The 24,300-nt window shown below is 40.4% G+C and overlaps 2 protein-coding genes and 1 non-coding gene across 3 annotated transcripts in view; 2 read left to right on the top strand and 1 right to left on the bottom strand.

Annotated features, from left to right (window-relative positions):
* The window catches only part of LOC109399937 (rootletin), a 153,039-nt gene that overhangs the window by 121,228 nt on the left and 7,511 nt on the right, over positions 1 to 24,300 (bottom strand). The window lies entirely within an intron of this gene.
* Trnaq-cug (transfer RNA glutamine (anticodon CUG)) lies at positions 9,541 to 9,612 on the top strand. The gene has a single exon. It is a non-coding gene; the product is annotated as a tRNA-Gln (tRNA).
* Positions 10,247 to 12,114, top strand: LOC109399939 (zinc finger and SCAN domain-containing protein 12). The gene is made up of 2 exons (XM_019672394.3): positions 10,247 to 10,691; positions 10,809 to 12,114. Exons 1-2 carry the CDS (start codon positions 10,666 to 10,668, stop codon positions 11,857 to 11,859), a joined length of 1,077 nt encoding a protein of 358 aa, XP_019527939.2. The 5' UTR covers positions 10,247 to 10,665; the 3' UTR covers positions 11,860 to 12,114.

Genomic DNA, 24,300 nt, shown 5'->3' with positions numbered 1-24,300 from the left:
CTACACGACAGTTACAAAACTTCTAATCTAAATCATGTCTGCGATTGTGCATCGACCGAAAGCATCACGAAATGCTATCGGCGAGCACGCAGAAAGGCGAGAGCATGAGAGACAATCCAGTGGTTCTCAACAAAAACGTATACAACTTTATGTAAAAGAGTCACTGTGGACATCCCAAATTGGGAGACATGTGAGTTCACATGAACAGGCATGTTAGCCAGACGAACATCATAGATGTGATAATCGACAATGCGTTTCGAGCATTTCAGAAAGAACGACGTAACCAGATAAATCTGGAACTTATTCCTTCTTTTTACAACGCACGCACCCTTTCGGGATAAAACTACAGAGTAATTTCATGCCAGGAAAATACCCAATAGAAAACTACAAGAGTTCAAAACATGTTTGAAATACTCAAATCCCTCTGGAGAAAATAGGATAAAGCCCCATTTGCTCCAGGAGATTTGAAGTAAGCAGAGCTTTTTAGTGCTCACTAAATCGATTCTATAGCTAGAATCCTCGGGGTAGAAGCTAAAGATTCGTAGCTATACAAAAGACTGGTTTATCCGAAGATATTTAGAACTTGAACAGGTCCGAGTTCCATTCAGGAATACCTCTTGAGGTCCGCACAGACCGCAGAGGACAAGCTTCTTTCAAAGCAGTAGCTATGGTATACCACAATGAAGGGCGTTGTAATAACAAAACCATAATGAAACTTTCTTGGAGTAGCAATGGAAGCGAGTTATCCATAAAATGTGATCGCAACCAATTATTACAGGTTCCCTAGCTTGTTGAGCAGGGACGCCTGAATACGCAAAGTTTGCGAAGGAACACTCCAAAGTGCAAAATGGTCAAATGGAGAGTCCTTATCTGACATATGCCAATCAGTCAACTCATGACAAATTCTGCTCATGCAGAGTTGGGTTAGGTGCAATTCTATGTTAAGTTAGCCATGAACCTAAGTATTCCATCAAACTGAAGCATCTCAAATCAATGTTTGAGCTACTTCAGATGCCAAATATCAGCGAAAAGATGCTGAAAACAACAGCTTGCTTGAAGGCATCCATAAGGAAAGGTTGAAACATTCTGTTAACGTTATTCTAAAATAGAGCATGCTCGAGGCACGACAGTTCATCTATAATGAAAAAAGCAAAGCTGGGTTCACAAGGTAACCTAAACAGAAGTTACCCTACGAAAATGAACTTTTTGAAGTAGATCCACTTGGGCTACATACGCTTTTTACGCTGAAAATTGATCTGAGGTTTTCTTGCCGTAGCCACTACCCAAACTAGACAGGATAACGCACTTCACAATCACAGCACAAAAAGGAAACATCAACGACGAACCAAATCGTGGTCAATTGAAAAACGCCAATGGCGAAAACGCATTAAGCGAACCCATATAGGCAGTAATGTAAGCTAATTAACAACATTTGAATAACCCCGCCCTTATTTAGCCTCAAATTTGAGACTTAAGAAGGGCAACTGATTATCTCGGAGAAACGCAAGGTCCACTGCACCATTGCTCCGGTTAGCGCAGTAAGGGCGTAGTACTGTGGAGGACGCCCTAATTCTCCACAGGCTCCGTTTGTGGTTCCCCCCTAACCATTCATTCTTTGGCACGGTAAGCATAAAGCCGCATAACACCATGAATTAGGGGTCACCTGTTTAGTGGACTCTTACCACTGGATCAGGCGGTCCGTAGTGTTATTCTTAGCCAATTGAGACAACCGCTACCGACACTACACAGCTATCTAGGCTGATCGGGAAAAGAAGTTAACATTGATGGTCAACTTCCAAACGAACCCGAACAGCCGGAGAAAATGAAATTTGAGTTGATCGTTAAATGCATGTGCCAAGTCGTTTTGAAGAGTGTTACGTCTGTTTGTATATGGTATAACCGTCTATCGTAACATTGCTGCCAAGGCTTGTCCTGTAAGTTCCACCCACCAGAGCATGTACTTTGTTGTGGAGAATGAGACGAATAGCATGTGGTTGAGGACATTTCTGTTAGGGTTTTCAGAGTACGCGGCGACATTAATTTGTAAAATAAACAGTCTTGAAAGATATTTCAGCACGAATAGACGGGATTTATTTTCCTACTCGAAGAAGACTGAACTGAAACCATTGAAGCTTGCTTCCATATTGTTTCATGATGGAAAAATCATGATTCGCAAAACCTCGTTCCGGTCGACTACGTTGTCTGGAATAGAGAGGACCGTTTCATCCACACTTTTTTCGGCCGCCCTTCCCGAAGATTCGCCCTTGGATGTTCTACCGAAACAGAAGACCTTTTCGATCCCCTCTGGTTATGGTAGCCCTTATGGAGTTTCCTGAGAATTCCTCCTGTGCCCGATAACTGCGTGATGATGAGCACGACTGGTCCTGGTCACAACATTGGTTTCAACTGTATCCACTACCAGTCCGATTTTTGCTGCTTCACGTTTCAGGCAGGTGTAAAGCTCTACCACCGTGTCAAATGGTCTAGCTAGAAAGATAATACACCATATTTGTGTAATACGTACCTCGGCTTTTGAATCCGGCTCGTTGCATTACAACTTCCTGAGCCACTGAATCAAAATTCAACCATCGCGCAACAATAATGACAATGTTGCAACCTGCATTTGTTGCGATAATCCACCCAATGCGACATAAGCTTGACCCAACTTGAACAGAATAAAGATCATGCACTACGAGTTTAGAGATTTTTAAGCTTTGCATTGTGATTTTCGAGCGGTATTGATTTGGTAAACACTGAAACACTGATGAAGATCTATCATCAAAAAGTTCCAATTCTGGTTAGTACCTTCCTTGATACCTTGTTGGCTACAAAGTAACCACAGACTAGTAGACTAGTAACTTTACTTCAACGCCGAGTGTATAGAAGAGCACCATCTTCGTCGGCCTTGGGCGATGTTCCTCCAGTTTTCCCGAACGTGTAAGGATCGTAGATCTTCTTCAACCGCGTGCAGCCTGCTTGCAGTTCGAGGCCGCCCACGAAGTCGCCTACCTCCACCGAGTTCTCTGCTGAGTATTGTTTTCGCTATTCTTTCTTCCGACATTCGCACCACGTGTCCAGCCCACTGAAGTCTGCCGTATTTTATACGTTTCACAATATTCGCATCTTCGTACACTTGGTAAAACTCGTGATTCATGCGTTTGAGCCACACTGCATTTCCACCGAGAATTGTCCGCAGCACTTTGCGCTCAAAAACTCCGAAAGCTTTTCGATCTACCTCCTTTAACGTCCACGCTTCGTGACCGTAGAGGGCAACCGGAAGAATCAGCGTCTTATACAGAGCAAATTTTGTTTGCGTTTGCAAGTTACGGGACCTAAGCTGACTAAGCAATCCGTAAAAGGCCCTATTCACAGCTGCACGCCTTTTCACTTCACGGGAAACATCATTGGCATTGTCATGTCATTTGAAAGGGCATCCCCCTGCTTCAATCCATCCAAGGTCACAAACGTCGTAGACACTTCGTCCGCAATCCGAATACTTAATTTTGATCCAGCCAGCGTTGCGCGTATCAGCCTAATAAGTTTCGCCGGAAAACCATGTTCTGGCATTATCTACCAATGCTCATTTATTTTCACTGAATCGTACGCTGCTTTAAAATCAATAAACAGATGGTGAGTCTGCAAGTTATATTCCCGAAATTTATCTAGGATCATCCGCAGGATAAACATTTGATCCGTCGTTGATCGACCCTCACGAAAATCAGCCTGGCATTATACGCCGAATTTAAAAGGGTAATCCCTCTGTAATATAGGCACACTCCAGTCTGTGCCCTTTCTTGCAGCTTGTGCAAATGAGGCCATCCATTCTGAGGACAACTTAGAGGGGAGAGGCTCTGAGAAAAGTCCACGCCGTGCTCCTCGTGCAGGAACTTCTCCAGGGATTCTTTCAGAAATTCCTCAAGGGACTCCAGAAACACCTCTGCACCGTGAATTCTTCCATGAGCATCTTGCAGGGTTTAGATAGTTTTTTTAGAGTTTGTTCCAAGATATGCTTCAAGAATTTCTGCCACGATTCCTTCAGAATTTTTACAGATACTTCTGCAAGGATGCATCGACGAATTTCTCCAGGATTTTTTTTTCATAGCTTTCTTTAGTGATTCCAGCATGGATTGCTCCAGATTTTTTTCAAGAATTCCTCTATGGATTTCACCAGACATTCCTCCTGGGATATCTTTTTAGAGGTTCCTCCAGTGATTGTTCCAGTGCATTTTCCAAGGATTCCTCCAGGAATTTCTTCAGGGATTCCCAAAGTAATGTCAACAGAAATTCTTTTAGGTGTATTTCTGCAAGTGTTCCTTCAGAGATTTCTTCAGGGATTTCTCCATATATTTATTGAAGAATTCCACAAGAGATTGATCCAAAAATTCAATCTGGAATAATTCCAAGTATTTCAGCAGGAATATCTTCCAGAAACCGTAACAAGAAATTTTACTAGAGATTAGTTTAAAATTAATCCAGGAATTCGTACATTGTGCATTCCTGCAGGAACATTGTACAAAACATTATTTTGGGAGTCTATCCAAAGATTCCAACTATAATTCGTCTAAAAATTATTGCAGACATGGATTCCTTCAAACTGTTTTCCTACAGAAATTCTTCCAGTAATTTGTTAAGAAAGCTTTCCTGCGATTCCCTAAGGAATTAATCATAGGATTGCTTCCGGGATTCCTCAAGATTTTTCTTCAAGAACTTCTCCAGGGATTCATCCGGGAATATCCTCTGTGTTTCTTTCGGGAACAACTCCAGGGATTATTTTAAAAATTCCTCCGAAAATTCCCCCAAGAACACTTTTCAGAATTGCTTCAGGATTTCACTTCTCTTGGAATTCTTTCAGGAACTCCTCCAGGAATTAATTTAAAACCTTCTTCAGGGACTGTTAAGGGAATCTCTGGAATTGCTTCCAGGATTCCTCCTGGGGTTTTGTCAGAAACTCCTGCAGGAATTCCTTCAGGAAATGCTACAGGGATTTCTTAAGGAACTCCTCCATGAACTCTTCTTAGAATTCCTTCAGGATTACTCCAAGGATTCCACCAGCATTTTTTTCCTGGGATTCCTCCACAAATTTCTTCAGAGATTCCTTTAGGAATTATTCCAGGGATTGTTCTGGGATTGCTGCAGGGATTCCCCTAAAAATTCATCCAGGGTTTCCTTCAGAAATGCCTCTAGAGATTCTTCCAGGAATTCTTCTGTAAATTCCTCCAGGAGTATTTCTAGAGATTCCTCCGTTAATCCCTAAAGTCATTCTATTAGGATATCATTCAGGGATTCCTCTAAAAATTTTGCAGGGCTTAACTCGGGAATTCCTTCTGTGATTCTTTCTGGAACAACTAATTTTAAAGAATCCTCCAAAGATTCTCCCAGGAACTCTTCTTAGGATTCCTCCCTGTATTTTTTTAAGGAACTCCACCAGGAAATAATTCAGTACTTCCTCCAGGAACTGTTCAGGGATTCCCTCAGTATAATTCCTCTTGAAATTGCTTCCGGGATTTCTTCTGGAGTTTCTTCGGGAGCTCTTTTCTCCAGAATTTGTCCAAGAATTCTATCTGCTATTTTTTTCAGGAATTATTTCTGGCATTCCATTACAAATTCCTCAAGAGATTCATCCACGAATTTCTTCAGGAATTTTTCCATGGATTCCTCTGAAAATTCATGCAGGGATTTATCTAAAAATTCCTCAAGGAATTCAACTAGAGATTCCTCCAGAAATTCCGCAAGAAATTCCTCTAGAGGTTTCTCCAGGACTTCCTCTGAAGATTCTTTCAGAAATTCCTACATGCATTCCTCTAGGCTATCCTCCAGGGATACTTCCAAGAATTCCTACAAGATTCATCCAGGGTTTCCACAATGCATTCCTTCAGGACTTCATCCAGACATTCCTCCAGATATTCCTCCAGTAATTGCTTCCGGGATTCTTCCAAGAATTCCACCAGGAATTCTTGCAAAAATTTATCCAGGAATTCTTTAACGGATTCCAAAAAAAAATCAGATACTCCTACAGGAATTCCTTCAATTATTGCTCCATGAATTACTTCAGGGAATTATCCAAGAATTCCACCACGAATTCTCCTATGCATTCTTCCAGGAAATTTTCCAGGCTTTCTTTCAGGGATTCCTCCTTGGATTCTTGCAGAGATTTCTCCAGGAATTTCTTCAGGGATTCCATAATCAAGGAATTCCATTATAAATTATGGCAGCAATTCATCCAGGAATTTTTTCAGGAAACCCTTCAGGGATTCCTTCAGAAATTCTTCCAGAAATTTCTCTAGGAATACCTTATGGAAGTTTATCAAGAATTCCTCCAAGATTTTTTTCAGTTTTTCCTCCAGGAATTGCTCCAAGAGTTCCACTAAAAATTTCTCCAGGAACTTTTTCAGGGATTTTCCAGGGCTTTCTTTACGAATTTCTCCAAGAATTCACCCAGGGATTCCTTCAGAAATTCCTTCGTATATTTCACCAGTTATTCCTCCAGAAATTTCTCTAGAAATTCCTCCGGGAATTTCTAAGGGGATTTTTTCAGAAATTTATTCCAGAGCTCCTCTAGAGATTCGCCCAAAAATTCATCCAGTAATTGTTGCAAAAATTCCTCCAGATATTCCTCCAGGAATTTATTCAAGGATTCCTCCAGCAATTTCCAAAGGAAAACCTCCGGGAATTTATCCAGGAATTCCTCCAGGATTTTATCCAGAAATTTCTCAAGGAACTCCTCCAGGAATTACTCCAAGAATTTCTTCAGGAATTCCTCCAGCAATTTCTCTAGGAATTGATCAAGGAATCGCTCCTGGACATCCTTCAGAAATTATGTCAACAATTTCTCCAGGATTTTTTCCAGAAAATCTTCTGAGGATTTTTCCAGAAAATCTTATGAGGATTTTTTCAGAAATTCTTCCAGGAAACTCTTCAGGAATACCCTCAGGAACTTTTCAGGGATTTCTCCAGGAATTTCTCCTTAGATTCCATCATGAATTGCTTCAGGGATTTCTCCATGGATTCCTCCACGCATTTCTCCAGGGATTCCTCCAGGAAATGCCTCGAAGATTTCTCGAGGAAATCCTCCAGCAGTTCCTCTAAGGATTCTTCCAGCAAATCTTCTTGAAATTTCTTCAGAAACTCTTTCAGGAAATTTCAGGAGAAATACCTTAAGGAATTTTTCAGGGATTGCTCCGGATATTCCTCCGGGAATTTCTATCAAGGTTCCTCCAGGGACTTCTTTACAAATGACTTCAAGGATTCCCCCACGGATTCGTTCAGGGATTCCTTCGAGGATTTCTCCAGGAATTCCGCATAGGAATTCTTAAGGGATTTTTTTTTCAGAAATAGATAAATAATAGAATAGGGATAGAAATCTCCCAGAATTCTTCTAGAAATTCAGGGATTCCTTCAGGAATTCCTACAAGGATTTCTCCAAAAATGCCTCCATAAATTCCGCTAGAAATTCCCTCACCAATATCTCAAGGGATTTTTATTTTCAGAAATATAAAATAACATAAATCTTCCAGAATTCCTCTGGAGATTCCTCTAGATATCCATCCAGTATTTTTTTCAAGAATTCTTCTAGAGATTCCTCCAGCAATTCCCACAGGAATACCTCTAAGAATTCTCTAAGGATTTTTTCCAAGAATTTCTGCAGGAATTGCTCCTGGCAGGCATCCTTTGGAAGTTATGTCAGCAATTCGTCTAGGAATTTCTCCAGGAAATCCTAAAGAGATTTCTTCAGAGATTCTTCCGGGAAATTCTCCAGGAATACTTTCAAGAAATTTTCAGGTATTCCTCCAGGAATTTCTCAAGAGAATCCTCCAGGAATTGCTTCAGGGATTTCTCCAGGGATATTCCCAGATGTTCCACCAGGGAATCCTCCAGAAATTCATTCCATGGTTTCTTTCAGAAAATCCTCCTGGAATTTCTCAGGGGATTTTTTTCAGAAATTTCTCCAGCAATTCCTCCCAGAGTAACGCTGGAGATTTTTCCAGGAATTCTCCAAGCGATTGCTACAAGAATTCATCTAAGAAATTTCACAAGGAATTTCTCCAGGAATTCCTGGATGAATGCCTGGAGTATTCTCTGGATGAATTCATAAATGAATTCCTGGTGGAATCTCTAGAGGAATTTTGGGAGGTACGTTTGAAAGAAATCCATCAGGAGCAATCCCTAGATTAATTCCTAGAGAAATCCCTGGAGAAATTGCTGGATGAATCTGGGAGGAATTCCTGGAGGAATACCTGGAGAAAATTTCTGGGCGAATTCCTGGAGCAAACCCTGGAAGAAATCCTAAGGAATTCCATGATGAATTCCAGGAGGATTCCTAGAATTCCTGTAAGGAACCTCTGGAGAAATTTTTGAATAAACCTCTTGAGCAATTCCTGGAGAAATCCTTGGAAGAATCCCTTGGGAAATTCTTGGAAAAATCCCTGGAGGAGTTTTTGTAGGAAACTCAGGATGTTCCAAGAAACCTCTGGACAAATTTCTGGAGGAATCCCAGGAGGAATTCCTGGAGAAATTCCTAGAGGAATTTTTGGGGAAATTCCGTAAAACTATTCCTGAAGAAATCTCTAGAGGAATTCTGGGAGGAATCCCTGGACAAATTTCTGAAGAAATTCCTAGAGAAACTTCTAGATGAATTCCCAGAAGAATTCCAGTGGGAATTCTTGATGAAATTTCTGGAGGAATTACTGGAGGAATCATCGGAGGAATTCCTGGTAAATTCATGTAGGAATACCTGGTGGAACATCTGGAGGAATCCCTGGAGGAAACCCTGGAAGAATTCCCGGCGGAATCCCTGGAAAAATTCCTGGAGGAATTCTTGACGAAATTCCTGAAAGAATTTCTGAAGGAATCCCTGGTGGATTTCCTGAAGAAATTACTGAAGCAATTGCTGTAGGAATTCCCGAAGGAATTCCTCGAGGAATTTCTGGATCAATTTCTGGAGAAATACTTGGAGGAATTTCTAAAGAAACATCTGGAGTAATTCTTGGAGGAATTCTTGATGGAATGAAATTCTGGAGGAACGCCTGGAGGAAACTCGAGAAGAACTCTTTGAGGAATGCCAAAAATCATAAAAATTCCCTTACGTAATAAATGGACAGCCCCACAAGTGTTTAGAAGGCTTCTGTTCACCATTGGTGGATTAATTCAGTTTTTTTTTATGAAAGTTAGTTCGTCTGAATATTATCAATTCGGTTGAAATCCGGACTTTTCAAGTCGCGACAATCGATTTATCTCCCAAACGATGCGTCGGACCTAACGTCGGGCATAGTGCGCTGTGTTGCGCATCAGATGCGCAACACAGCGCACTATGCCCGACGTTAGGTCCGACGCATCGTTTGGAAGATAAATCGATTGTCGCGACTGGAAAAGTCCGGGTTCCAACCGAATTGACAATACATAAGCCATGGAATCAATCATTGCTGTATCACTCGATTTCGAATAGAATAAATTTAAGAGGCTAAGATTACTAATGACACTATTACCCTATGCCATTTTTGAGTTACGATAATTCATGCAACTTTTTACAACAGGCATCCATCTGGTTCCATGGTGTAATGGTTAGCACTTTGGACTCTGAATCCAACGATCCGAGTTCAAATCTCGGTGGAACCTGCAATAATTTTTTTTTCAACCCGGTAAAGTTTTATCGTTCATTTCAATGTCCCTTGTGTTCAAAACATACAATTCCTTTTTGTGAAATATGATAAAATTGTTCAGAAATAGTTTACGCATTCGTGCAACAATTGCCCGGCAATAAAACATCTTGATTTTACCTTCCTAGATTTTACCTGCACCAAAGAGAAATGAAACTCCAAATGAACCACACCGAGAAAATTGTCTACTCAGTAGCTGAGTTGGTCTTACTCAGAAATCGAAAAATCCTTCTGTATTCTTACTCAGTTTCCGTTAAAATTGGGACAACATTGACAATGGGTTGTCCCACTTTTAACTGAAACTGAGTAAGAAAACAAAGGATTTTTCGATTTCTGAGTAAGATCAACTCAGTCACTGAGTAGAATTTTTTTCTCGGTGAATCGAAAAAATGTTCATTCAAATTCTAACTGGAAAGCACCTAATCAGAAAGCAACACCACATTTGTAGCGCTTTACAATCCAGTTGGAGCAAACACTGAGAATTCACATTGGATCAGTAAAAAAGTGCAAAAGCTTTTCCCCTCCATCGCAACGCAGCTCGGATTGCACAAACACCACCTCAGAGCAGTTTATTTTTCTGACTTTTTTGTGACACAAACAACTTTGACAGTTTTGTTTCGCCTTCCTCGCAGTTTCGATCGTTGTACGTCGTGTGCGGATAGAAAAATAAGCTTTTATCGGGTTCGAAACACTAAAAATAACATTTTAAACAGTTTCTCGGCGGGCACGGAAGTGGATTAGACCGAAACAACGAAAGTGAACCATCCGGAAAGTGCGTATGTTCCGGCAGCAGTGTGACGACGATTCCTAAACCGTGGTGGCGAAAGCTGCTGCTGCCATCAGCGAGCTTCCCCGCCCCCATTTTGGTTGTGTCAGTCTAATGTAAACAAACCGCCGCTCGGAAGGGAAGGCTGCTTTTTTCGATTTTCCGACGTCCGCAGCGGAAAACTCGGATTATCACCGGCCAAAGTGCTCTGCAGCCGGTCGGAATAGTCGGCCCGCGTACTTTCCGATGGATTTGACAATCTACAGCGATGTGTGAGTATTTTTCTAGAGGAGCTTTGACAGGAACAGAAAGCCAAGAAATTCCAATATTTTTTTTTCTGTTCTCATTGCATGCAAAATGGGTTCGCTTGTGTCGTGGGATAAAAACAGACCAAACGAGACCCCCGGGTCGTATTGCCGGTTTTGCTTCCGGGAGACAGAGCTGGTTCCGATATTCCACCCAACCACTCTGGAACCGGTCAATCGACAACTGCTGGACATTATATCAGAGTGCACCGACATCCAGCTGACAGCGGAGAATGACTTCCCATCGTCGGCTTGTCAGAACTGTCTGCAAGTTCTGCAGGAATTTTACCACTTCCGACGGCGGACCAAAGAGTACGACCGAATAATTCGTACCAAAGTGGTGGTTCGGATTGAACCGGAAGTGCTAATCGTCAAACAGGAACCACTGGAGGACGACACTCTGGAAAGTGTCCGCCGGCAGTATCTGGCCGATCAGCAACAACAGCAGCAGCGCCAAGAGGACGAGGAGGAAACCGAGGATGCGGACGAAGATGAGCACGAAATCGGTAGTAGCAGCAGTACACTGACGGCCGAGGAAGTGCGCGACGAAGAATTCCAGCACCCCAACTTGGAAGCTATCTTTAAGATTCGTACCATCTCGACCGGTTCGAGTGGTTCGAAATCAACGGTGGCCAACACAGGCCCCAGTAGTCACCACTTGGAGGAAAATCGCTGCATGGTGTGCGGCGAGAAGTTTTCCACTCGGGACGCTTGGATCTCGCATCTTCCGATGCACGCCGGGGAACGGCCCTTCCAGTGTCACATCTGCTTGGCGCAGTTCAAAACCAAGTACGTACAACAGAACCACATCAAAACCGTACACGAGAACATTCGGAGCTACCGATGCCAGTTGTGCACCGATCCGGTCCGGCAGTTCAAAAGTAAGCGCACCCTTGAGGACCACATGCGGTACCACACCGGGGAACGACCGTTCCTGTGCGCCCTGTGCAATGTGAGCTTCTCGTCCGGGAGCGTCCACCGGAATCACATGTACCGAGTGCACCGGGAGATGCGCAAAAAAGATCGCAAGTGCAGTTACTGTGGGAAGGAGTTCGACCGGATACTGGATCTGAAGCGGCACCAGACCAGCTACTGTGAGAAAATTATCGGACGAGCCATGGCCGAGAGGCTTTAAGGATGAAGAGAAGCGGCTTAGCAACAAGAAATGAAAAACGAGGAACATTTAGGATAGCGCAAATGAAAGTTTAAGATTGAAAGTGGATATAGTGGAGCGAAAAGCAGAAAAACGATTTAAAAAAATATTACTATACTTATATCTACACTATAGATTTATATGGTAGAGCTAACCCCACGTGAAAACAAAGATAAAAAGAGTATAATTTTAACTAATAAAGCATTACATTTAGTAGATTGTCGTCGATGTACCAAACATGGCAGAGTATAGATTGCTTTCGCAGAAAATCTGAGAATTCATTTAGTTTTTATGTAATTTTATATTTGCAGTTAGTTCAAATGTTCAAATAATACATTCATCTTTTCAATCTAGATTCTGTGTATAGTATTATCAAAATTTAGCGAATGTACAGCAAGGATAACTATTAGTACATATCGTAGTTGCTACTCCGTGATTGACTAGAATATTCGAAGTGAAGGTGAAACGAATTTAAAGATGGTCTGTTTGATTTCTATCGCATAGAAGAGACTAAAAACAATGAGCCTTTTGTTTCGTAATATGAAGTTTGTATAAGTCTAAGATTACCATCTTAGTAGCAACAGAGAAATGGCGGATATTTCCTCAACCGTCCCGTTCGCCCTTAAACAGGGAACCATTGAATGTGGTTTGGGACAAGCTAACCATTCTCAATGACACGGTTAAGGCTAGGTGATGCGCAATAGAGGCCACTTAGATATCATTTTCCTATTCCCAGCAACTCATATCCTTTCTTGAGGAACCGACTGGGAGAAAACTTAGCGAAGATAGGTTAAACTACCCCGGTGGGAACTTTGGTCTTACGCTGACAGGAAAAGGGGTGAGGTTGCTTCTATAAGCCTGATAAGAACAAGTTTACCGGGGGCTACTATCTGGGCGAGTAAAATGATTGCCCACAGAGTTGTCATTTTAGTATAGTTACTCATTTCCACACCGGTCGCTACTATATTTAGTTACCGGATTGCGTACCGGTCGTTGCCAAATACTGTTGCGGTATAAACGAAATATTTTGGAAACAGATTATGAAAGAATTTCATCTGGGATTCCCCAGGAATTCCCTCTGAAATTCTAGCATGAATTTTTACTGAGTATCCTCGAGCAATACGTATTCCTCAGGAATCCCTTCCGGGATTTTACCTAAAATTTCTACTGGAATTTCTTTTCAGGATTCCTCCGGGGATTCCTCCAAGAGTTCCTCCGGAGATTCATTCAGAAATTCCTTTGGGGATTCCTCACGAAATTCTTCCGGAATTCTCAGATGATTCCTCAAAGAATTCCTCCGGGAATTCCTTCAGGAGTTCCTCCGGGAATTCCTCCTAGGATTCCTCCAGGAATTTTACCGAGGATTCCTCCAAGAATTCCTCTAGGAATTCCGCCGAGGATTCCTCCGGGAATTTTTCCAATAATTTCTCCAGGAATTCCATTAGGAATTTCTCCAGAAATTCCTCCGGGGGTTCATTCAGAAATTTACTCGGATGTTCCTTCAGGAAATTCCTCCGTGGATTTTTTCCAGGAATTCCTTCCGGCTATTCCCTGAGGATTGCTCCAGGCATTTCTCCAGGGAATCCTCAGTGAAATTCTGATAGAATGAAAAGCGTCTGACCAGGTGTAGTGACTAACAAAGAATGATTTATTGAGGGGATACAAATCCAATGCATACTATGTTAACATCCCCCCTTAAGTGTGTATTTGTATTAAACCTAATAACTTCCTGTCTTCTTGCAGCTTGGGTCCAGGTAACGCCTTGGTCAGTATATCTGCCGCTTGAAGATTGGAAGCCACGTGTTCTAGCTTGATCGACTTCGCCTCCACTTGCTCTCGAACGAAGTGGTGTCGCACGTCGATATGCTTAGTCCTCGCCGAGTAGCCCATCTCCTTCTCAGCCAGGCATATTGAGCTCTTGTTGTCGCACTTGATGATCAGAGACTCGTTGATGCTGTACAGCTCACGGATGAACCCTCGCCACCAGACGGCCTCTTGAGTGACCGTGGAAAGTGCCATGTACTCCGCTTCAGTGGTCGATAAAGCAACAGTTGCTTGTCTTCTGGAACTTCAGGAAACCGCTCCGCCACTTTGCAGAAATACATACCCACTGACTGATCGCCTCGTCTCCAGATCGTTCGCCCAGTCGGCATCGCTGTATCCAGAAAACGCCGGATCCGCATCTCTCCTGTATGTCAGCTTGCACTGCTTGGTCCCCTTGAGGTATCGCAAAATCCTTTTGGCCGCTGTCCAGTGTGGAAGGCCCGGATCGCTGCAGAACGAACTTACCACGCTTACCGCGTGACTGATGTCTGGCCTCGTGCACTGCGCGATGAACTGAAGACCTCCAATCAGCTCGCGAAATGGAACTTGCTTCATCCTTTCACGTTCCCCCTCATTTCGTGGGCTCATCGTCTTCAGCAGTCGCTGGTTCGCGTCCAACGGGGTCGATACTGGATTGCAATCCACCATGTTGAATTTCTCAGGCAAATCCTCGCTGATCTGCACGTCGTCCGGGGAATTCACAGCTCGCCAGGTTCCCTCCTTAATCATCACCATCCGCATTCCGAACGCCCACGCCGCGTAATCGTCACGGCCCTTCAGCTTCTCCAGGGATTGATGAGACGCACTGCTGAACGGAACTCGCTGGTCGTATACTCTTGCTTCCTGGTTTCCCCCGGGGGCCATTTCCCTTCGGCTGCCGGAACCGATAGCTTGAGCAGGACCGTTTGGCGGTAGTCCGTCTTCGACCGGAAATCCATCTTGAGCTGCTGGTGGTGGCAGGAACGCTTCTCCAGATCTTCTCACGGACATGCTTCAGATGAAAAAATCTTGCAGACTTCTTGAGGAAAAATTTTCACTTTTCGGCTTGTTGTTTGGCCGGTTGCTAGGCTACACCAGTCGGTAAGAGCTATCCTGGGCTCATAACCTGATAGAATGAAAAGCGTCTGACCAGGTGTAGTGACTAACAAAGAATGATTTATTGAGGGGATACAAATCCAATGCTTACTATGTTAACAAAATCTAACGTCGGGCGTAGTGCGCTGGACAGCGGATTCTGGCCCTCTATCCAGCGCACTTTGCCCGACGTACGTCCGACGCACAGTTTAGGAGAAAAATCGATTTTCGCGTGTCAAAAATTCCGATTTTTAACTGCACGAAAAATATTGCATTAGGGCGAAACTGGAAGCATTTTCTCATTTTTTTGGTTTTTGATTTTTTATTAAATAGGGTAATTCATGTATTTTGGACAGGCTGAGCACAACGTTGGAAAAATCATCCCCTAGTTTCCTTGGAAAGCAATTGATTATTTTGAAAAGTTTCTAATACGCTTATGATACAGGGGATAGACAAAATGATCGGGACAGGCAAAATTTTCACTTAACAAAAAATGTTCAACTAGCTGTAACTTTTCGAAAAGTGCATCGAATATTCTCAAATTTTTACTGTAAGTTCTTCAACTAGTTGTGTATCAGTGGACAAAATTTGGAAAAGATCGGACAATTCTTCACGAAGTTAAAAAGATTTTTGAAAAAGATAAAATTATCCGATAGCCAACTTTGAGCTGTTATACCTCCGGATTCAATGAACCGATTGCAATGAAATTTTGACCATTCGTGACTTATATAATGAACTCTGGAAAACATTTGACTTAACTTGAAATTTTTAACAAGCGAAAAAGTTATAGCCATTTAATTTTTTTCACGATTTTTTACTAAATTGGTCTATTTTCATTATGCATCTCATTAATTTTTCAATTTATTGGCGGCTATGTTGTTACTTTCCTTCAAAACGCATTTATATATAAGTCAATTAGAGGGAAACTAAATGAACTATAATTTGCATCTTGAATTTTGAAACGATGTTGATGTTTTGGATAATTTGGTGTTTTATTAGAAAAATAATCTAATCGTTATAATTTTCTTCCGTGTTAAAAATATTAAGTTAAGTCAATGGTTTTTCATAGTTCATTATATAAGTCATTAATGGTCAAAATTTCATTACATTCGGGTAATTGAATCCGGAGATATAACAGCTCAAAGTTGGCTATCGGATAATTTTACCATTTTCAAAAATCTTTATAACTTCGTGAAGAATTGTGCGATCTTTTCCAAATTTTGTACACTGATACACAACTAGTTTAAGAACTTACAGTAAAAATTTGAGAATATTTGATGCACTTTTTGAATAGTTACAGCTAATTAAACATTTTTTGAAAAGTGAAAATTTTGCCTGTCCCGATCATTTTGTCTATCCCCTGTATGATTGTACTTTGCGATCCTGGTGACAAAAACCTTAACGAAAGCATTTAAAGCTGAGAAAATCACAATTTCCAATCAGCTGTTAGAATTGCATTTTGGACACCAAATATACATTTTGGACACCCTCAGGTATATATAATTTGGACAGGGCAATTATGTCAATATTTAGCCATGAATACTGATAAATCATGGCAGTAGCATAAATTAACAAATATTTTCTAACAAATAATCAAATTTCTCCGCTTAACAGGCATCTATTTTGATAACTATTACAGTTTTTGTTAAAATCGAGGAAATATCGCCAGACCCACAGAATACGCCTCCAGGTATGCAATCGAACAGCATTCCCATGTAGTTCGTCAGATGACCAAAATATATTTACAGTAGAAAACTTGTAATGTATTTTGGACACCACCTATTTTAAGCGTTCTAGATGAATGTTAAGAGATTGGCTGCCTAATGCTTCTTTATTGAACATTTTTCAATGCAATAAGGCTTTTAAATTTCTTACAATTATTATTTCAACAATTTTGAGGTGAATGATGTATGTGACTGTGAAGTGTATGTCGTCTTGCATACCTGTGCATTTGTGGGGTTTTAGTGAAACAATTTACATTTTCGATAATTTTGAAGTAAATTCTTAATTCTTAAGCGTATTTTCAACGTAAGTCATCAGAATAGGGTCTATTTGATCCAATAATCGATATTTAGAAGCATCAACTTTTGTTATCTCTCCGGAACAAGACATACATCACCGTGCATGTCCAAATTACATACATGTCCAAATTATATTTTTTACCCTAACGAAGCAATATTTTCAAAATCGGTTTTCGTGCACATGTAGAGCATGTAGCATCAGGGTATCTTCTGAATTTTTTACGCGGTAGAAAATGTTTTTCGTTTTTGCAGAAACCATTTTTTAGTAAAATTTTGTTCAAAAATGGTTTCTGCAAAACGAAAAACATTTTATACCGCGTAAAAAAATCAGAAGATACCCTGATCCATACTCTACATGTGCACGAAAACCGACCAAAATATGAGGATATGTTTCCAGTTTCGCCTTAAGCGTGTTTTTGCGGAATTTGGTTGTTTAGTGAATAAAATATTGCTATTTTCTATAGCCTAATCGAAAGAGCTCATTTTTCTGAGTATAACGTGTTTTTATTGGATTCCAATACCTTTGTTTTGATGGTTAAATTAACAAAACAGTTTTAATTTTCGTGGATAGAATGACAGTTCAATCGATAAAGTGACAGTTCGACCCGAACAAAAAAATTTCCCCATACAAACTTTAAATGAATTTTAACAATAGTTCCCGGACTCCAAAAATTATGAAATTTTGGATTTCGACCAATTTTTGGGCGGAGAATCCGATTATGAAGTAATTTTGATACCCCTAAAGAACCCAATTGACATCACCGCTCTCAGTCTACGTGTGTATCAAAGACTTAGCGCAGAAGATCTTTCTGGGTTAGAATACTTTGTAATATAACCCGGAAAGGCAACGAAAATAGATCCACTTGTTGGTCTGAAATGGGAAATGTTACTGTGTGGTATGGGCCAGCCTAGACAGCAGCTGTCATTGCCATATGATGATAGCCTCTACCCACTCAAGCGAGTCAGTCCTCAGTAGGCGCGCCAAGCAGTCGGTCGTGTGTTCTCAGCGTGCAGTATGCTGGGTGATTGTTGGGAGCGATTGGCGGATTTCACATTGGCGAACCTGCCAGGTTTTCAATAAAAAAAAAAAAATCGAAATATTTCAAAACAAATCACCCAGCATAACTGCCTTATCCGGGAGTGTGATAATTGTGTGGGTTCAGTTAAGTGAACGCAATGAAAAGTGCAATAAAAACAAAAGAAAATCGGATAAAGCATAAGCGCATCCGAAAGAAAAAAAAATGGTGCGTGTGTCGGCTTGGTCGTGAAAAGCAGGAGGGATGCAAGCAGCAGGGTGACGTTGAGCACATAGTGGCTGAGGTGCGATGCAAAGAGATAAGAGATCGGATAAGCGTCGAAGCACACTCTGTGGAAACTATATGCAGAACGCATGAACAGCACATAGTAGATGAGTTGCGATGAGTGCGGAGATGCGATGAAGCTGCTTCGACGCATGTGATCGCAAGAGAACGCAAGAGAATGCTTGTCGGGTATGGATTTTATGATTGCGCTCGTTGTGTATGTAAAGCAATGCGGATTTAATGTGTTGGGTGGGATGCTAACAGGTAATATAAAATGCGTTAATATGTTGTTGTTTTTAAACATAACTCAATGCCTTTTCACATGACATGCATTTTGATGGACCGGACGTAATAAAAATTTATCATATTGTCTATCGATCACTATGTAAAATAACATATTTCATTGCATATAAAATAGTATTCCATCAAATCGTGTAAGTTTTTTACAGCATAATTTTGTTATTATATGCGTATAAGAAAACATTTTATTTTCTCTGTCGGGATTTGAATCAAGTGATCAATGTTTGATATGGTCGTTTGTCCAGTGCATGTTATTCATGTGCAAGTTAGAATGTTTAAGGTGTAAGGCTATTCAACTTAATTGCTAAAAGGATTCTGATTGAAAAGTTCTGCTTTTTTCTTTGTCAGGCAAAACTAGATCCCTTAACGAAAATAGTGTGACATCAATTTCGATTGATACTCTTTTACCTAATATAAGGACTGTATCGTTGATTATGAGTACGCCTGAAAATTGTTGTATCTGAAAATGTTTTATTTGTTTTGTAAATTAAATTCAATTACATTGTTTATTGACCATCAGAAAAGCCCATGGTATCATTTTATATTTAATTTTTTGTGGATCTTGCCAGCTCTCGCACCTTCTTCTTGGTGTTCTTCATAAGGTTCGGAATAGAAAATAACAATTTTTTTGTAGCAGACATTTAACGTGCAGCTCAAACTAGAAATATAATTTTGACTTCAGTAAACAGTTGGTAATTCAATTATTATACAATTCACTCACAAGAAATAGTTTTTCCTAACTCGCACGACAATATTTGATCAATTAACTCTGCACTAGCTCTGACTCTAGAAAACGTATTATGATTTCTCAATTATTTCCTTCTATCAATCTCTATTAGTTTCTACTTACAGTTTGCTACACCTGGTCCACCCTGTTTCAACCAAACCAAACCTCGAGCTACTCTCACTTTCCGACAATCGTCTACGGCATCCTAGATAGAAAGGTTTTGATGACAATTCCATTATCAAATATTTTTCTATTATTATAACTTACGGTATTGCAAATTAGCGGCACTCTCTAAACACTAAATCTAATTAAATACTCGTAAATGACTTATTACTTGACTTCTAATTCGACATTGGATTGCGTCGAAGCTTTTCTATTGAATGAATACAATACCCCGATGTAAACATCAACAACATATCCAAACTCTATTGACCGGTCACGCGAAGTCGCGGTGCGGAAATGAGATTCTCTTCTCACTCGTTGAGCGCTAGTGGGTCAGAGACCTACGCCATCAACATAAGGTTTTGGACAACCGTTCCGTCGATGGTTTTGCTTGGGTTGGCCCAGTTTTTCTTCGATTTCTCCGAATTCGGAACATCAGTGCCACGCTTCACAGTGAAAAACTGTGCCCCTGAAAGTGCCTTGTTGTCCAATATGACATACGTTTCATCATCCATGATTATGCACATGTAATTTTTGCTCAAAACATCGTCGTACAGTTTCCGAGCCCGAGTTTTCACATAATCCGCCAGAATTTGACTGTTTTTTGGACATTTCTATTTTTGGGTAAGTCTTCAGGGCATTACGCTCCTTGGCGCGCTGAACCATTCCAATAGTCGTTCCACACTTTTTTGCGCAATCTATGATGAATGTTCTTTTGGAGTTTTTGCAAATTTTGCTGTCCAAATTTGACTTGGACGCACCTGGTTTTCTGTCGCGTCCGGGTGAGTTTATCAGTGTGTTATGCATACCGAATCGTTTGACAGCATTTTGGACAGAAAAAACGCTAACACCTCCAACTTTTGCTAATTTTCTTAGCGATAATCATTTTTCATAGCAGTACCTGATCACAATCGATTTTCGCTTCTCATCCGTAAACACTCGCGTTGCTCCACTTGAGGAAAAACTTTAACTTTTAATGAAGGTTATCTTTTGTTTACAACGCTAGCAACACATAAACCCACAGCAGTTGTCAAAATAAGACTTTGTCTTTTTAATACAGGGCCTCAGAGATGTACTCATAATTAACGATACAGTCCTTATGATGAATATTGTGTACTTATTAGAGACATCTCTTCTCGTAGATATCGCCGAAAATTTTGTAATAAAAAAAACCTATACCCTTAAATAATACATACTTGCCGAATTTTTGTTTCTTTTTGCCGAAGTCAGCACAATCAAGTAATGTTTTAATGCCGAAAATCAGTATAACAGTCTCATATTGATTTGAATTGAAATCAACACTCAGATAGCTCAACCCGGAAAGTAAAAATATGTGTATACATAAAGACATCGCTCACGCGGATATGATTACATGTTATACATTCTTTTCTCAAATAATTAATTCAATAATCTCAATCTTGTACAGTTACACCAGTTTTTTTTGAACTGGTCGGTTTTCGCTATTGCAACAGGATCAAAACTGACTAAGTTATAGCAAAAAAAAAAAAAACGACCCGCGTAAAACAAAAAGCGGGTGCATTTTATCTTTCCGCTCTTATAGATGAAACAATCATTTCACTACCCACATCCAAAGAAGCGCTTCAACATACAAGCGACTTCATCGATCAAATCACGCGAGTCGTTGATGCGCACGAAATAGGCGAAAAAGGATGTGAAAACAACATGCGCACCCTCATCGAAAACCTCATGCACTATGGCCTATCAAACATCCCTCTTCTCATCTCATAACTTATCGCATCCGATCGCATCTCACCTTACCTACTACACTGAACGAAAACCCCATCCCGAAATCGACTGATTTGTCCGACCATCCAGTCCAAATTACCAAAATCGTGTTTTCGAATGACGAATCAGTCATACGGTAATCATCCTAAAAAGCGGATGACGATCATCTTGTTCCCGTATGAGTCGACGCACGCTATGTGAATGAATATTAGTTGCAGAGCGAAGGCCACACAGATGCACTGAATTTATTCATCGATAGCGTAACATGTTCCTTGATCGTGACACCCGGGACATTGACGATTTTGTTTCCAAGACATGTCATATTTTTTGAAAGGGTGCCCGCAAGGGCACCCTGGTCATACTAAGCACATATTTTTTGAAAAAGATAGCGGTGACACTATTGTTATCAATCGCTAAAAAACAAAGTTGCTCGACCATATGGTCGACATTCTATTATCATATCGCTGTCATCCGGTTTTAAGATGACATCATTTGGTCGGCGGACCATACGGTTTCCGACCGAATATCGTTAAGGGGCGTGATCGTATCGCCTCTCAGTCGATCTTGGGCGGGGGGTTTCGTTCAGTGTATGGTCACAGCCTGAGCCAGCTGCTTATTTTTTTGTGGATGTGTTGGTGTCGGTTGGCAGTGCTGCTCGTGCATGATCGCGTCTTGCTTGGAAGATGTGTTATGTGCGGGTTGGCCCGCGATTTCGCATTGCGGTATTTGAATCGGCCCGCTCGATGGACGTAGGGTAGGTGTGGTTTGTTCGAGTTCGACGTGCTCTCATAATCCCCGGTGAAAAATGCGAAGAGCGTTTGGTGTGATCGGTTCGCTTTTGTGTTAAAGTAAAGTAAGGTAAGGTAGGCTAAGGTTGCTGTCTGAAACAATTGAATTCTTCGAATTAAATCTCACGAAACCTAATGCAAGCCTATGCATATACGGGAGAACAAAAAAATGTTTTGACAATAGGCCTTTTCATGTGACAGATCCGTGCATGCATTTGTTTACAAAGCTTGAACAACAGCTGCTAACAAGAACGTGTCATCTTCATAGAAGAACTGTCAAACGCCCGAACAATCAGCTGATTTAAGACGTCAAATGAAAAGGCCCATTCATACAAATTCTTAACACGGGGATTTTGAGCATAAATCACTACCACACAGTCATTTGGATTGTTCAATGGTGCAAAAAAGGGGCTCATCAAACGCGTTTGTGTTGGTTGTCTTAACAGTCGCAACTGATGACGTCAGTTTTCGTATTTTTGTTTAGATGTCACACAATATGTGGAATAATGAAAAATAATAAAGAAGAGGGTGTGGTAGTTTGGACCGCCGAAGCATCAAAAACTAAAATGGACCGTCATCTCGACGTTCTCAAACCGTAAAGAGATCAAATTATAGTACAAATTTCACATCAGATTACACATCAAACTAATAAGGACAACTTTTTGAAAATATTGTTCTACAAGGAATTTACAAATTGTATTTGCACTTATTTCACTCTACACTATTTATTTTTTTGTTGATGAAGACAATTATTGTTATGACTTAGTGCGTCTTTTGCACCGTATTGGCCTCCTGGGACCCCCAATATGTTCCCATCAGTTTCAGTACACATGGGTTCGTTTCGCTACTAGAATGTTTAGTCCTAGTTACAAATTTTACGGTGATGCGTGGGATAATCGGTTTGTTTATGTGCTGCTCTCTTTGTTGTGTCATGTGTGAACAAATAGTTCGATTGATCGAAAATTTGCACGATAGTCTAAAAAGCAATGCAAGGGGGAAAATAAAACAACAATGGAAAGGCTTTTAGATTTCCAAGTTTATGGAGTAAAACTTTGGAACAAAATAATATTTGGCTACTTTATCGTCAAAGTGCACATAAGTTCGCAGCTTCCGAAACGAGCTTTATGTAGACTGTGGTTTAAATTGTGCACTTGACTTAAAATTTTGCGAAAGAATGAAATTTAATGTGAATTGAAATGTGAAATTTGAAAAATTTTGCGAAAGAAAAGATGAAAGTTATAATTTGCAAATTATGTTTGCCATTGCCATTGTGGAACTGAAATTTGTTTATTTCAACACTTATCTTCTTTTCCTTGAGCATTCAGTTTGAGTGGTTCATTTTCAAAGTGCAGTAAGGTGCATGAGTAGCTGCGGATGCTATGGGATCGATTGACTATTGCAATATTATTTTTTTCTACAATTTGGCCGAGGGAGCACATTTCTCTGAGCGTTGTACAACTCTATTCCCAAGAAACAATTTTTGCTTTAAGAAATGTTTCTCAAAGCAACGTTATTAAACTGGAAGTCGTATTATATTTGAATAATTTTGAAATAAAACTGTTCTTCAACTCTTGTTCGCCCAAAAATGAGAATCTATTCAACGTCAACCGTTCTATAAGCACGATGAAATGAATGTTTATGCAATGATCGTACATCGGTTGTGAAACTCTTGTTCAACGTTAGAACCATCAGCAATTTTCACAAACATCATAAACTTTACTTCAACGTTTATTAAACAATGTTGTATGACGCTATTGGTTTAATCATTTAAGAATGGTTTTAGAAACCGTTATTGTGCACTAGCAGCATAGCGCATAATAACAAGCTTTCTTCGATATTTATTCCACCATAATACAATCAAAACATGCTGGAGCCGTGATACAACTTACGAAATTTATTTCTATTTATAGATATGATTTTATAATTGCTACAAAAACGATTCTTAAACGTTTCTTCAACATCATGTTGCATCATGTAACAATAAAATGAGAAAATGATTTAACTTTCAACATTTCTGCATTTGTGTCTTGAATAGCTCTCTCTGATTATGTACCCCCAACATCTTTATTTTATTACACTTTATGGGACAAATCACATCAATGGAAAGACTCGAACTCTGGATCTTTGGGTTCACACTCGTCTGCATCTGCTCTGCTTCAATCCGAATTACATGAATCGGCAGATTTAAAGCAGTATATAAATATTCAATTCCTGAGTCGAATACATTACCGTACATATGCTGCTTAAACATTGCTTACATATTGCTTACATTGCTTACATAATTGTCTTCATAAATAATGAAGTTGATCAATGTTTGAATAGATGTAACCGCAACGTTTAATCATACTAGGTAATTATTTTGCTAGTCTGTCAGTAATTTACGGTGTTCGGTGTTGTTTTGTAAGATTGGTATCGCTTCGAACTTTTTTTTTATTTGAACGTCCAAATAAGTGAACTTTATTTATTCTCACTGCTCCTGT

This window comes from Aedes albopictus, chromosome 1, assembly GCF_035046485.1.
Source record: "Aedes albopictus strain Foshan chromosome 1, AalbF5, whole genome shotgun sequence".
Lineage (NCBI taxonomy): Eukaryota > Metazoa > Arthropoda > Insecta > Diptera > Culicidae > Aedes > Aedes albopictus.
The sequence above is the reverse complement of the archived record's forward strand: the minus strand, read 5'-3'. Positions and strand labels throughout refer to the sequence as shown.

Coding starts and splice junctions, on each gene's coding strand:
- LOC109399939 (XM_019672394.3), top strand. CDS start 10,666: ATGGATTTGACAATCTACAGCGATGT. Junction 10,692..10,808: donor TTGACAATCTACAGCGATGT/GTGAGTATTTTT, acceptor GGATAAAAACAG/ACCAAACGAGACCCCCGGGT.